A 14,856-nucleotide genomic window follows, 5' to 3' on the forward strand; every position below is an offset into this window, starting at 1 on the left:
TGCACGCCTGCTATCAGCAACCACCGTCACAAGGTACTCGTCCCCACCTCTGTCGACCATTGCAACCCACCCACCACCGTTGATCTTAACCCTTCCTTCACCTACCATCCCACTCCGATCAACTCATCCCCCTCCTCACCACCCAAAAGACATCGTCGCAAGCAGTCACAACTCCTTCTCTCAACTCCCACCCAACTGCCGACCTCCTATATCTTTGGACTCTCCCTTCGCTTTGGTCCGGCGCCCAACTTCTTTGCGACGCCGGCTCCCCACAACCTACGACAACAATAAACCGAGATTGTTGCCCCACACTATCCACATCTCTCCACCCAAATCTCGGTCTCCTCTTGCTCTCGACACCCGCGATCATCATGGTCCTCTTCTGAAAGGCCTTCAAAGTTGGTGAGTCCATACTTTCCTCCGCCGCGAGTGACCGAGGTTCTGCTCGTGAGACCTTCGGGGACATTGCAATTCGCCCCGTCGCGCTTCTCGCTGTTCCGTAAACGGCATGTTCCCAGATGAGAGTCACACACACACACACACAAGCTCTTGTACCGCACACTCGCCCTCGCCCGCCTCACACTTCACACTCGCTCATGGCCCCACGCTCACCTGGCACCCGGACGTGGCCGCTAACCTGATGCAGCATTCTCGGCTTTCTGAATTTTGATTCATTCCATCAACAGTCTCAAAGCTCGCGTTCGTCAACACCCGTCGACCACCATGGCGTCGTCCTGGATCGCCAAGGTCGTCGGCCTATTGCTCGTCTCGCTCGTGCTGTCCTACGTGATCATCCCGTGGGCAATCGAACGGTTCAGCAAGTTCCGCCTGCGAGTGAAGAAGCTCTCGATCTTCTCTGCGCGAGGTTTGGAATGGCGGAGTAAGGCGCACGCCAACGCTGCCGAGCCAGACCTGCGCATCGATCATATATACTGGAGTTGGGGAGGATGCTCGCCGACGAGCATCGTCACGCTTCACTTTGATGGGATTACCGTGCGTGCTCGCAAGCACCCCAAGAAATCGGGGAAAGATCAGGAGGTGAGAATCGGGGCGTCGGGCACCATACTGACATTGCAGTCCCACCCGAAGAAGAAGAAACGTCTACCCCCCAATGTCCAGAGGGTCGTCAACAACCTTGTTCATATGGTCGTGCACCATTGGTCGAGGATAGCCACGCGGATTGGGGTGAGCGTCCAGAAAATCCGTGTCATCATGGAGGATCATGGCGAGTCCGAGGTCCTCATCGGTGGCATAGTGCTCTCCTCTGCTCGCGAGACTTTGGCGCCTCTGCCTCATCCCAGCGACAAGGACGACCTTTCGGCGAAGAATTGCCCGAAGACAAAGGAGTCCAAGGGCCACAGACGCCGTGGCAGTCTGGCCAATTTGCAGAGTATCCACGACAAGGTGTCCAAGACGGCGTCGAATCTGTGGTCATCGGCGGTCGGCTACGGCGTGGACCACGTCGTGTTCACTCTCACGTTGTCCAACGTCGATGCCGTCCAGCCGCTGCCCATGTACTCGTCGCACTCTGACAACACCATTACGACTTCTCTGCCCCATCTGTCACCCCGCACATCAACCACCAGCATGTCCAGCACTAAGAGCGCCCGGACATCGTCATTCACAACTTTCGACCCTATCAATTCTCTGCTCAACTTCCGCGCCTCTCGAGATGCAAGGGCTCGTTCATACGAGAAAATCGCTGCCATCGATACTGCCACTACCGTCAAGGTCAGCGTCGGCTTCGCTGCCAACCATGATATTCTGGCCGAGGACAACATCCGCGCCGATGTCCAGGTCGGCACGATTCACGCCAGCATCGACGCCCTCGAGAAGGCGCAGAAGATAATCAAGGAGAAAACGCCTGTCCACAAGGAGGATGTCAAGGCCGAACTGCAACAGCCCCAGCACAAGGACACCGAGACGGAACCTGCGGAGGAAAGCGCCAAGAAGCGTAAGGACAACTCGCTGGTCAAGGTAAGCTGAACGCACTGTGATCTGTAGCTGACGATCAGGCCCTCCTCCGTGCTTCCGAGCGCACGTCTATCTCGTTCTCCAAGGTCTACGTCTCCCACGCTCTTCCGGTCACCAAGGTTGATTCCCCTCCCTGCTCCTCGTGCGAGTCTTCCACGGCGGTCGAGGCGTCGGACGCTGGCTCGGCGTTCACGCTGTCGCTCGACTTTACCAACCTCTGTCTCACTGTCTCTGGTACCAACTCCAATGAGGACCCTCGGTTGCGCAAGCTGTACGGCAAGAACGAAAGCTCCGAGTCTCTGCTCAGAGGCGTGTCTGTTTGCTTGTACTGGACGTCTATCGAACTCCAGTGCATCTCGCCCGGTGAAACGAGCAACGAGAAGATCCAGCTGGTTGCGATCAGGAAGGCCGAGTTTGATCTCTTGTCCAGCTGGCGCCCCATGACGTCTGTCCCGTCCAACCTGTTGTTCGCCGATGATCTAAACCAGTTCCTCGTCTACGCGCGTGGCTCCATTGCCTCCGTCGACGTCGCCACCGATGTTCAGCTGTGCGAGGAGCTCATCGCTTCCTGGCGTGCTGTCCACCCGCCCAAGGAGAAGAAGCACCCCAAGCACAAGAAGCACTTTGATGGCATTCCCCCTCGCGTTGTCTTCCTCGTGGACATCGGCCATATCTCAATGGTTGTTGCCAATCGCGCGGATGAGAACTCGGCAACTATCACTCTCGCCTGTGATGGCTTGACGATGGGCACACACACCGAGTACAAGACACTGTCGGCAAAGCCCAAATCGAGCCCCGCCTCATCAACAGCGACAACTCCGTCTGTCAATGCCAAGTCTGGACGTTCGGCGCCCAGTAGTCCGACCTCGATCAAGTCCAACAATACCTTCCGCTCGACGTCTTCTCGAACGTCGACCACAAAGGTGTCCGCGGATGAAGTGGACACGTCCAACCAGATCGGTCCGGATGACTACTCTTTGGTTCTTAAGGGCGATGGCTTCGTGAACATTGACCCAATTCAACTCCGCCTGTCTCTTGGCTCTCGTAACGAGAGGTCCTTCCGCCTGGCTCACCTGGGACCCGTCAACGGTGAGATCTTTGGAGACATCCGCGGTGTCCAGACCGTGGACGAGAATGGTCGCGACAGGTATTCTCTCTGTCCCGAGTCTTTCCTCGCCGACGGTGACATTACTGTCGAGGAGGGGCTCCGCCTGGAGATCTGGAGCGAGGAGGTTGTTGACGCTATCCGTCAGCTGGCTGGTTTGCGCAATCCCAAGGAGCACAACCAAGCCAAGCCAAGTTCTGACCCGCTCAACAAGATGCCGGTCGGATTGTCGCTGCGCGCTGATGTTCCTCTGAGCATCTTCCTCGGTCACAAGGAGCTCAACCCCGCTGGAGCGAAGCTGGTCCATGGCATCTGGCTCACGAGCCACGCCGTTGTCGACTACGCATCCTACGGACCAATCAAGAGAGATGGAAGCTCTACCAAGCTTCCCGACTCGGACGCTCGCAAGCAGCTCGGCCTCTACACGGACATCAGAACGACAGCTGCCCAGGACGCCAAAGTTCTGAAGGATCAAAAGGGCCAGTCTGCGCTCTTCGCCTTCACACTTCTCGACACCAACATCAAGCCGGTTCTGAACGGGTCCAACTTCATCGAGAAGGGTGGCACGGATCAGCACATGCCAGAGGACGAGTACGACGATGAGTCTCCGCCCGAGCCTGATCTCGAATACGCCGCCTGGGGTTTCAAGGGGAACCGAAGGCGCGAGCAGCCTGGTATTCGCCCGACCATTCTTCCACCGGCTGATGTGGCGCCACGCTCGACTGTGCGCCTGCCTCGTCTGTTGATGAACGCTAGGCTCGTTAAGCCGACCGCCAACGATGAGTCCTCCGCCAGCGTTTCGGTCCGCATGGACCTCTTGCACCTTCACATCAGTGTCGCGGACATCTACTGCTTCATGCTCGGTGGCCAGACGCTCAAGGATATCGCCGAGCCGTTCAAGAAGCCCAAGCCGGCCGACGGCGAGGTCAAGAAGCACAAGCGATACGTTAAGGTCGTCTGTCTCATTCCCAACTTGTGGGCCGACTTTGCGCTGCCCCTGCGTGAGCGCGTCTTCTTGACGTTTAGCAACCTCGGTGTGAACGTTATTCCGAACGACCCGCTGAAGATCACCTCGGACTCGGTTCTGCTGTACGTCCAGAGTCGCACCTTCCCCGGCTACTACGATGAGCTCGGCCTCATCAAGAAGCTCGACGCTTCCATCGACTTGCCGGGCAAGGTCATTGGCATCAACGCCGATGCGTTCAGGATCCGCATCCCCTACGCCTTTGTCCTGTACCAGCTCATCTTCAACATCAACGTCACCATCAAGACGTGCAAGCTGCTGGCGCACAACTTCAAGTCGAAGCAGTTCTCCATGATCAAGATGCCAGCGAGCGAGCAGCCCAAGTACCTGCCCACGTTCAAGATCAACGTCGGTCTGTTCCGCCTCGAGTTTAGGGATCACCCGGTCGAGAACAGACTCAACCTGGCTAACCGCGTCGGTCTCGTCGAGCAGAAGAAGCGTATCGGGCTGGAGGACATGTTTGAGCACAAGGTCTCCCTGCTCCGCGATGAGGATGTTCGTCCCGTGAACCACCTCACGACCAATGCCACAGTCTCCGAGGCCGAGGCGCGCTACCGTCTTGACTGGCACATGTCGCAGTCGTGGATCAAGCGCATGAAGCGGGCCACGGCAGAGCAAAACAGACGAGAGGAGGCCATCAACAGCAAGATGAAGGTGAAGCGCCCCACGGATCTTCCCATCCACATCCTGCCCCTCGAGCAGACGACGCCGCTATTCCGAGCGTCGTTCAGTGACGTCAAGTTGACGCTCGCCCCGCCGCCGCTGAGTCGCGACCAGATCATCAACTTCATGAGCAACACCTCCACGCCCTTTGACAAGGACGTGCAGTTCTCGCTCATGGTGCCCTTCGAGCTGGACTGGACGCAAACCGAGTGTAAGATAACTCTACGCGACTATCCGCTGCCGCTCCTTCGTGTTCCGCCGAAGAAGGACGGCACTCCAAGCTGGCACGTCACCACGCTGCTCGTCATTGCCGAGGAGCTGCCTCAGCAGAACCTCGAGGACACTTGTCTCTTCGTTCCCGTCGAGATCCTCCCCGCCCAAAGCGGGCACGTCGATGCGCCCGCGCTGCGCTGCCAGGTCGCCAAGACTATCACTCCTGTCAAAACCTACGCGCGCCCAATCTTCTCGATCACGTCGGACGACCCCGCCACCATCACGTGGTGCAACTCGTACCAGCCCGGCATCAGCGATGTCATGAAGGTCCTCGACGGCTTCAGCAGTCCTCCACGCGACCCGTCGCCCAAGCCTGGCTTCTGGGACAAGATGCGTCTATCCCTGCACTGGATCACGAATGTTGAGTTCTCCCACTCACTGCGTCTTCTCCTCAAGGGTAAGTTAGGGGGTCGTGTCTTCTTAACTGACAACAGGTTCGCAAGATCCGTACCAGATCGACGGCACAGGTGCAGGCTTTGCCCTCGTGTTCCGCTCTCACTGCCGCATCCAGATCAACGAACCGAACGACCAACACGAGCTCATCCAGTTCTTGGCTGAGGAGGCGCTCGTGTCCATCCCTGATCTCACTAACTATGATGACAAGAGGGCTGTCGGACTGGATGCGCCGCCTGAAGGTGAAAGCGATGGCGGCGAGGCTGACAGGCGATTCATCGAAAAGCGCAGCATCAAGCCTTGTGCTCGCTTCCTCAACGGCATCCGCTTTGGTGTCGGCTTCCGCTTCGAGCGCACCTGTCGCCCGTGGACCTGCACGAAGAACTGTGGTGACACGACCAACCTCTTCCACCGACAGTGCCGTATCTTCAACTTCATCCCTCACCAGGCCGTCAGGCTGCGGCGAGCCGATGTCGTCGAGCACATGGCAGCGGAAGCCGGTCACCCCATCGACTCGTACGAAGGGTTCCGCTCTGACTTTATCCACTTCTCCATTTCGCTCGATGCTCCGCGTGACCGTAATCGTGAGAAGAATCTCGCCAACGCCGGTGCCGACAACAACAACAGTCTGTACCTCAGTCCCAAGGCGTTTGCGCACTTCTTCGCGTGGTGGCACCTCTTCACCAGCAAGATCCCTGCGCCCATCCGCCAAGGTCCAGTCTTCCCCGACTCGCCGCCGCCGTCGAAGAAGTTTGGCAAGTCGATGGCCACGATCAAGTATCGAACAGACTTGTCCCCGGTGTATGTCCAGCACGGCTACTTCCAGTGGTCGCAGCAGCTGTGGTCGACCGGCCGCGCCGAGCACGTTGGCGTCAAGCTCCGTGTCGACCGCTTCCGTCTCGACGGCCACCAGCGTATGACAGAGCGTCGCGTCTGGCAAGACAAGCTTCAACGCGTTAAGACCGTCGTTAACAAGCCTTTCTACGCCTGTGACCTTATCCTCGACGTTATCCGTCTCAAGGGCATGGTCTCGACCTTCGACGAGATGACGACGCTCTGTGCCGAGAACCCGCCACCGGCCGATATGCCAAAGGTGCCACATGCGAGCGAACTGCCTCCTCTCGACCGTCAGTGGTACAGTTGGTTCGACTATATCGATGCCGACCACAAACCCTTTGACCGCAACCCGCGCGTGCTGCTGGTCCATCTCGGCGACTGCCCGCACGTCTTCCTCTCCCGCCGTGTCAAGGCGCGACTCATCTCAGCCCACGAAGACCCCGATGCGCCGCCTAGCGATCTTGGAGCCACCAAGTTTGGTCATGAGAAGACGCACATCTGTTATCTCGGCGCTGCTATGGGAGTCGGCCCGATGCAGTCTGAGATCACACAGACGCGCATCATCCAGCTCGAGGGCGTGCTGTCCAAGCTGCCGCCGCCGTTCGAAGGCGAGCCCGCCAAAATCACCGACGGCCGTACGCTTGCAGCGCAGAGGATCAACATCCTGCAGAACCACATTGCAGACCTGCGCGAGCGTGAGCGCCGTCACATGGACGACAACACGTTTATCCAGGAGCACGACCAGGCAGCACTCGAAGCCGATGCCAGCGGCGACGTGACGTTCGAGAACACGATCCACGTGCACTCTCCCCGCCTCTTCTTCAACAACGTCTCCCGCAACCTCATGTACAAGTACCTGTACTCGAGGCAGAACCGCAGAAAGGAAGAGTACACGGGCTCGTACGAGTCGCTCAAGGGCCTCCGCGACGGCATGAACAAGCGCATGAACCGGACGCCAAACGGTCTCAACGCGGACGACTTGCAGCCCGACCCGAACTCTTCGACCGACGCGGTCCAGGAGCTGCAGGAGACGCTCGAGAAGCTCGTCGACAGCAACCAGCCATCGCTGTACAAGCTCCCGTCCGACTTCTTCAGCGACAAGAACGACCTCCGCCGGCCCGAGCTCGGTCTCCCCGCGGAATGCACCGTTCACCCGCACTGGCAGGCTGTCATCCTCAAGCCGCAGGTCTCGCTCCGCAGTACCGCTGACGTGGAGGCTGTCGTGCTGGTCGCGATGGAGGAGATCAACTACCGCGACTACTCTGTGCGAGACACAAAGGGCGAGGACCACGTCTCGACGAATGTTCTCGACCGCGACTTCATTTCGTTCCAGGGCCTGCAGGCGTTCTACCCCTCGAATCGCATTGCCAAGACAAAGAAGGCAGAGGGCAACCCCAACTTCCAGCTCGACTTTGTGCCACTCGAGATCTTTGTCGACACCAAGTGCGAGGCGAACGACTATGAGCGTATTGTCCTTAAGACTGACATCTCCATGTCCATGGACCGATTCAACCAGCTGCGCCCTCCACGCGGTCTCGAGTGGCCCGAGACACGCAACGAGGCGGGCGAGCTCATCACGCACTTGCGCAAGCACCAGAACGAGACGTCGATCACGATCCCCATGATCACCGTGTCCGCGACATCGGTGCACTACTCGGCACTGTACTATATCGTGACCGACCTGCTCCTGTACCGCGACCCGCAGGACGTGCAGCGCTCCGCCAAGATTGAGAGCTTCCTGTACAAGTTTGACCGACGCGACCGCAACCCGCAGCAGCTGCTGCTCAGCCTCTTCGTGCTCCAGCAGCACATCCGCAACTTGACCGAGCTTCAGCGCGGATACGAGATGAACATGGACCGTCTTAACGAGAACGGCAAGCGCGAGCTATTCCAGATTCGCTCGGAACTGCTGAACGAGTACGAGTCGCTCTTCACCATCTTTGCCGTCGTCAACGTGAATCGCTCGCGCGAGCAGGCGCGCGAGATGCTCAAGACGCTCTCCAAGATTGACATTCGCGCCGGCAACGTTGCGTGGCACATGCTCCGCGACAATGGCGACCCGCTTCTCAAGCTCAACATCAAGCATACGATTGCGTCCAGGATTAACAATCAGGATGCGTCGTCCGACCATGCCCTCGTCATTGGCGATCTGGCTGCGCTCAACACGAACGCCGACGCCCTCTTCCCCGAGGTCTTCTACCGCACTGCCATGAAGGAGGTGCCGAAGAGCAAGAGCAAGAAGAAGAAGGACGACGATAAGGACAAGGACAACGATAAGCGCAACAGGGACGGATCAAAGGTGAGTTAGGTTGGCGCGAAATTGAACTGACAGGCAGCCAAACAGCTCGGTCTCTATGGCAATCTCGTGGGCTCCAGAGGTCGGAGGCATCAAGATCGTGCGCGAGGGTACGCTCTTCCTGCACCCGTGCCGCTTCCGTCTCGAGGAGGAGGTCGGCTCGGCCGTCATGGCTTACATCTTCCGGCCAAAGAAGGGACAGGAGGAGACGCAGGCCAACGACGGCACGCACAACATGGAGACGACCAACATGGGCACGTCCAAGAACTCGAAGAACTCGTCCGACGCCAAGAACGCCAACTCCAAGAACTCGGACGCGGCCAGCCCGCACGAGAGCATCTCGACGACCGACAACTCTGTCAATGCGACGATCAACGAGCGCCTTCGCTGCAAGAGCGCCCTCATTTCGAGCGATCGCTTCAATCATCGCACCGGGAACCAGAAGAACGGCGACGCTGCGAGCGTGCACGAGTCGAGCCATGGGCACGGCCACAGTCACACGCATGGCGGCGACGAGACGGACACGGACGACGAGGACGGCGCCGAGATGCGCAGTCGTGCCAAGAACAACTTTACGTTCGTCAGTGTCGTCATGGGCTCGACGACCTTCGTTCTCGACTACAAGCGCGACGACCACCGGAAGCACAACGCGATCTCCCTCCCCGAATGTGTCGACTTCCGGTTCGACGTGCCGTCAATCAACTACGAGAACAAGGTGTGGACGGCTGAGGACCTCGTGAACCATCTAAAGGTGGACATCATGAAGTCGATGTGGCACCAGCGGTCCGACATTATCAAGCAAGTGTTCCACAAGACGTCTATCTTCCGCTCCAAGAAGGGTTTGCGGCAGATTGCGGGCATCGAGACGCAGAGCGCAACGGCGGCGATGAAGAAGGAGCAGAAGAAGAGCGCGCTTCGGTTCAAGGAGTCGGCCCTCGAGCCACTCGATATCGACGACGCGCTCGCTCCGCAGATCACGCACGACCTCGACCCCAAGATGCCAGAGCACGGGTCTCGTAGCGTGAGCCCGACGGCAACGGCGAACTCGAGCTCGCGGCACCAGCGCGGCCCCAGTGCCACGTCCGAGCCGAGCATCCAGGAGGCGTCCACGGCGTCGGAAGACCAGGATCCCGATGCCTCGGTTGACAGCTCGACACCCCAAGGCAGTCGGGACAGCTCGACGCCCAGAGACAGCAGAGACGCTGCGAGCGCAAAGGACAGCGCGTCGTCGCAGAAGAGCCACAAGAGCCACGGCCTCGGTTCGTTACTGAAATCGGGCATTCGCAAGGTCAAGGACCACGCGCACCACCATCATGACAAGGACAAGAACCAGGATGCTAGTTCGCCGACGAGCGCGTCGTCGCGATACGCCGAGGACCAGGCCGCACTCGGCGAGGCGGCGTGCATGCTCGATAGGGCGGGGGCCGAAGATCTGACGCCGCCGCTGGAGGATGCGCCTCGTGCCCCGCAGGCGGGCTAGGCTATGAAGCGAAGTAGTGAAGAATCTCCGACCCGATCATGTTGTAGTTTTACACACCCCATACAGTAGTACAATCAGCCCGCAGAATGTGACATATGCAATGAATCCAGTATAAAGAGTGCATGGGTGATACAAGAGTGTGAGATAGTTTAGAGACGCGCCTTGACCGAAATGAGGGAGCCGCCGTCAATGGGAATGATCGTGCCCGTAACCCATGCTCCGCCCTTGCCCGACAGCCAGAGACAGGCTGCACCAACGTCTCCGGGCTCGCCGATGCGTTCCATGGGGAGGCTGGCAGCAATGACGTCTCCAGCCGCATCAAGCGTAGCCTTCATCATCTTGCTCCTGAAGGGGCCGAGCGCGAGCGCGTTGACAGTGACCTTGGGGCCGGTGAATGCAGCAAGGTGCTTGGTGAGCATGTGCAGCGCGGCCTTGGATGAGGAATAAGCAAAGGTCTCAAGGCTAGGGACATTGATGCCGTTAACGCTTCCAATGTTGATGACGCGGCCGACGCCATCGCGCTCGGCGCCCTTCTGCAGCGCCGGCAGCAGGGCCTGAGTAAGTGTGAACACACGCTGCACGTTGAGCGTCATGAGCTTGCCGAACGCGGCGTCGGGGTACTCCTCCAGCGGCGCGCCCCATGTCGCACCGCTGTTGTTCACGAGCACGTGCAGCACGGGCTCGCGTTTCTGGATCTCGGCCGCGAGACGCTGGCACTCGTCGTAAGAAGAGAGGTCGCCGGGGATGGCATGGCAGGTTCCCGGTCCAGCAGTCGTGAGCTGCTCCGCGGTCGCGTTGCACGCCTTGGCGTCGCGCGAGGAGATGTAGACCTTGGCGCCGTTTGCGACGTAGGTCGCCGCGATCTGGTGTTAACTGTTACTCACGTAGCGAATGTATGAGGGAAGAACCAAGGAATGAATGTCTCGGATACGCACCATCTCGCCGACACCCCGTCCGCCGCCCGTGACGAGCACGACCTGTTGTCAGCTATCCGTCGCATTGTTAAGCTAACCTTGTCCTTGACGTCGAAGAGAGCCTGGCTAGTGAGGTCCGACATTGTGTATGTTTGTTTGAAGACGACGTCGTCGCCTGCTTGTTCCTTTAGATACCTGGCCAGAAATGTCTGGGGGACGCATAGCACCGGCTACTCCACCCGCCGATCGCGCATGACCGCGCATGACCGGCGGCTAGGCGGCCGGTGCCGCTTGCTTCATGTCATCAGGTCTCCCACGCTCCCCTCCGTCATACCCTCCCACGCCTGCAATCTTTAGCGGAGATACGTCGGCTCTCCACCCCCAGTTCAGGTACGTCATCCTCCATACGCCGGGGCGATCGAAGACTCTCGTCAGCTGCACGGTGAATGAAAAGGCATTCCGAAGGCCAGCGGCGTCTGCATCGAAAGGAAAGGGTCTGGGGGGTGACTCACACTGCGAGATAAATACGGCGACAGCTGCGTGTGCTCTTTCGCTTCTTCCAACTTACTCTTCACGACAAAGTTCAACATCATGTGCAAGCGCGTCACCTGCCCTAACGACGGAAAGCCCACTTGGTGGGGATGTGGTGAGTTTCTTGCTAGTGGTTGCTCGATGATAGCTGACGGACAGGAAACCACATCGAGCAGGTGAGTTGAGACCGAGCAAATGTCTTTCCACTCCGCGCATTGCGACCGACGACGTCGATGACTGCGCTGGACGAGCACTCTTTCGGTGTCGCGGAAAGTTGCGCGCAGGCTATGGGAGCAAGCTGTGAGAGCAAGTAACATGCCAGGCAGATCGATGGCTGGCAGCCCTCGCCCCCCAACCGTCCAGCCGTCAACGTCATACTCGACGTCCCCGCATTTCGTTGTTTGCCGCATGCCGTGCTCCAGTCCCACAGTTGCGCCACTGAACCGCGCACAAGACCGTGCAACTCCCCGAACACTCGTTAAAAAGAATGCTGACACCCAGTGCCTCGCCGACGTCCCCGAGGACGAGCGCTGCCACTGCAAGCACGAGCCCGTCGACGGCAACCCGAACATGTACGAGGTCAAGCCCAAGAACGCCGACGTCAGCAACCACTCGGTTGTCTAAGCGCCCCCTGCTGAGGCGTCTTAGGCGCGGAGGTGGGCGTGAATAGGCGAAACGAAGAGCTCAGTTGTATCATGCAAGCTGGTATGAAGTAGAACAGTAGAGCATCCGGTTGCGGAAGGCTGTCTCATCGTATGACTAACTGAGACTCACCGCAGAGCGAGCTTGAGCAAGTACCGGCCTCGTGTAGAGTCAACCCCGGTACAGAACACGGGAGTAGCGGTTCAACGACGGGGCAGCCGACGAGCCAGGAGAAGCCGAGAAGTAGCCCTTGGCGCTCGGACTAAGGCTGCCAGCAGGGTAGCAGTCACCGAGACTCTGTCTTTCGGAAGCCTAGTGATCGTACATTTGAGCATTCGAAGCTCGGTTGGGAGGTTAGGGCGGCCCATCGGACCCGGACAATGAGCGGCGGTCAGAGTGCCTATCTGAGCTCGCTATCAACACCTTAGAATCCATTTGTTGGATTGGGGTTAGCAGCTCGGAGTGCCTTCGGTGGCGCAGTTAACCATCCTTGCATCTGCAGCACTCTCCTCGTAGGTAGCCTCGATGCAACTATATATTCTGCGTGCAACGGGAGGACCAGCCCGAAACGAGGTCGAAACCATTTCGGCGGTCCTGTGGTCTTCAGGGCCGCTCGGCTCTGGATTTCCGCCCATGGCCCAGAGCAAGTCCGCCGCTCCGCATGCCGACGCGTCTGACATCATCGCCGGGAGTGCTTGTTCGGTTCAACGACCGGGTGTGTTTTTTTTAAGTCTATATCGCATTGGTGCATCGTGGAAGGTCCTGTTTATCCATACCTTCTTTTCCCCCGCCACTGCACGTTAACCATACTGCAGAGCACCGAACCAACGCTACAGAACAGCATCCTGCTGTTCCCAACCCATAGGGCCTGGCATCGCTGATACTGCTGGAGGCCCGCCTCGATGCGCTCCCAGCCGAGATCCTACGGTGCATTCTGGACTTCATCGATCCAGCCACAGATGCGGACACCCTGTTGTGTTTGATGCGCACATCGAGCTCGATGTGGGAGGAAGCAGCCAGGCGACTGTACGCCTCCATCACCCTGGATAGGGACCAGGTCGTGCTGCTCATTGCTGGGAGGGGGTGGAAGCTCCGACCCGACCATGCATCAGCTACCAAGCCAGAGAACCGTGCGCCGGTAAAACTCGCCCAGCGGACGCGGTTGGCGCTCTCCTTTGTCCGCCGCCTCAAGATCCTAGGATACTGGACGACGGCCATAGTGGAGATGCTCTGGGACGCCGCGGCCCAAGGTGCGCGTCCCCTGTTCCCGAACGTGGAGCAGCTGTTGCTGGATATTGGGCCTCCGTGTGTGTCTTATCCGCCTTGGATCCAGTGTGAGCTCCCCTCTCCGCCCACATTCTACATCTTTGACACCGTGGACGTCTGTCTACTGGGCGACGAGAGCAAGGACCTCCTCTTCAAGCTCCCCGCCAAGCGCTATCGGTCGGTGACATGCCACGAGGTCTTGCTCGGTAGCTGGCTGTGGCGCGAGCGCTCCGGCCTGGGGACGACCTGGGACGAATGGCGCTGCTTCGCCTCGGATGCGTGGGAGGCCATCCAGGTTGCGGCAAGTGATCTGAACCGCCTCACATGGGACGACTACGAGCACGGCCGAGTGCCAAAGTGGGACCTTCCTCCCCTCCAGGTCTGCCTCAACTACGGCGAGAGTCTTGGCAGCGATATTATTGAGCACTTTGAGGACCAGTATCCGGATCACGGGATGCGGGTCATCAGGGATGCTCCGCACATCGTGCAAATTGAGCACTTCCCGCCTGACGGAGACGGGTGCGAGCCCTGCGAGCTCTGCAGTAGGTCGAACCTTCATATTGAAAACTGACGTTGCAGGCGAGACATGGCGGTCGCAGGAGCTGGTAGAGAAGCGCCGCTGGAGAGCTGTTGGTCCCTCCTTGGCACTTCTCAAGTCTCTTCGCTGGCACTCGAATGAGGAGTCGGAAGAGTCGACGGAGGACTCGACTGTCGGAACGGGGACGGGCTCATCGGGAACGGGCTCGTCCGAAGAGACTGAGTCGGGTTCTGGCTCAAATGAGGCCTCCGCGGCTGGATCGTCCGAGGAGTCGTCTGAACAGTCGTCTCATTCATCGTCGCAAGGTCTGTCGCCGATATCTGAAGAGCCGCCAACATCGGACGGTACTTTGGCGTCAGCTCTGGTCTCTGAAGATCCGTCTGAGGCGACGACGGAGAATTCGACAGATCGCCTCCGGGCTGCCATCAGCGAGATGGCGATCCTGCCCTAGTTGTTTGCTCTTCAAGAGTACGGCTTGAACTTATACTGTGGTCTGGGGGTTTCCGCCTTGAAACAAATACAACCCGGCCTACGGCTAGCCACAGGGCGATCGCCACGATTGGCACTTGCCCTTTCTATCAATCTATCAGTTTATCAATCTCTCATCTTAATTCTTACGAAAAGGCGCATTGACAACACTGCAACTTCATGTGCATCACTATTCACTTTACAAGCAGCTTCCTGTAGATCTATAGAGTAATGTAATCACAGCCCTCGAGCAATGGCGGTATTCCCTGATCCTCGCCCGGACAGCCAGACGGGCGCCGTCTCTCCCACTGACATACTGCTGCAACAGAAAAAGTGGTCTTTCGGCTGTCAAATCACAGCCCACGCTGTGCAGCGAACAATGCTTACTCTTCTACTAAGGTTGCCTTGCTGAAAGCGCCCCGATAATGCATGGGACAGTGGTCTCGAACAAA

The 14,856-nt window shown here is 58.7% G+C and overlaps 3 protein-coding genes across 3 annotated transcripts; 2 read left to right on the forward strand and 1 right to left on the reverse strand.

The window, feature by feature from the left end:
• Positions 1 to 723: 723 nt before the first annotated feature.
• On the forward strand, positions 724 to 10,045 carry A1Q1_01679 (uncharacterized protein; the record flags this gene model as incomplete). Its single annotated transcript, XM_014324718.1, has 4 exons — positions 724 to 1,954; positions 2,005 to 5,436; positions 5,483 to 8,568; positions 8,606 to 10,045. The coding sequence occupies 4 exons, from the start codon at positions 724 to 726 to the stop codon at positions 10,043 to 10,045; spliced, it is 9,189 nt and encodes a 3,062-aa protein (XP_014180193.1).
• A 149-nt stretch (positions 10,046 to 10,194) lies between these two features.
• On the reverse strand, positions 10,195 to 11,102 carry A1Q1_01680 (uncharacterized protein; the record flags this gene model as incomplete). The annotated part of the gene is made up of 2 exons (XM_014324719.1): positions 10,195 to 10,908; positions 11,058 to 11,102. The coding sequence occupies 2 exons, from the start codon at positions 11,100 to 11,102 to the stop codon at positions 10,195 to 10,197; spliced, it is 759 nt and encodes a 252-aa protein (XP_014180194.1).
• Positions 11,103 to 13,132: 2,030 nt separating this feature from the next.
• A1Q1_01681 (uncharacterized protein) lies at positions 13,133 to 14,387 on the forward strand (the record flags this gene model as incomplete). Its single annotated transcript, XM_014324720.1, has 2 exons — positions 13,133 to 13,940; positions 13,978 to 14,387. The coding sequence occupies 2 exons, from the start codon at positions 13,133 to 13,135 to the stop codon at positions 14,385 to 14,387; spliced, it is 1,218 nt and encodes a 405-aa protein (XP_014180195.1).
• Between the last annotated feature and the right edge of the window lie 469 nt (positions 14,388 to 14,856).

The sequence above is a fragment of the Trichosporon asahii genome, assembly GCF_000293215.1.
Source record: "Trichosporon asahii var. asahii CBS 2479 unplaced genomic scaffold scaffold00050, whole genome shotgun sequence".
Classification (NCBI taxonomy): domain Eukaryota; kingdom Fungi; phylum Basidiomycota; class Tremellomycetes; order Trichosporonales; family Trichosporonaceae; genus Trichosporon; species Trichosporon asahii.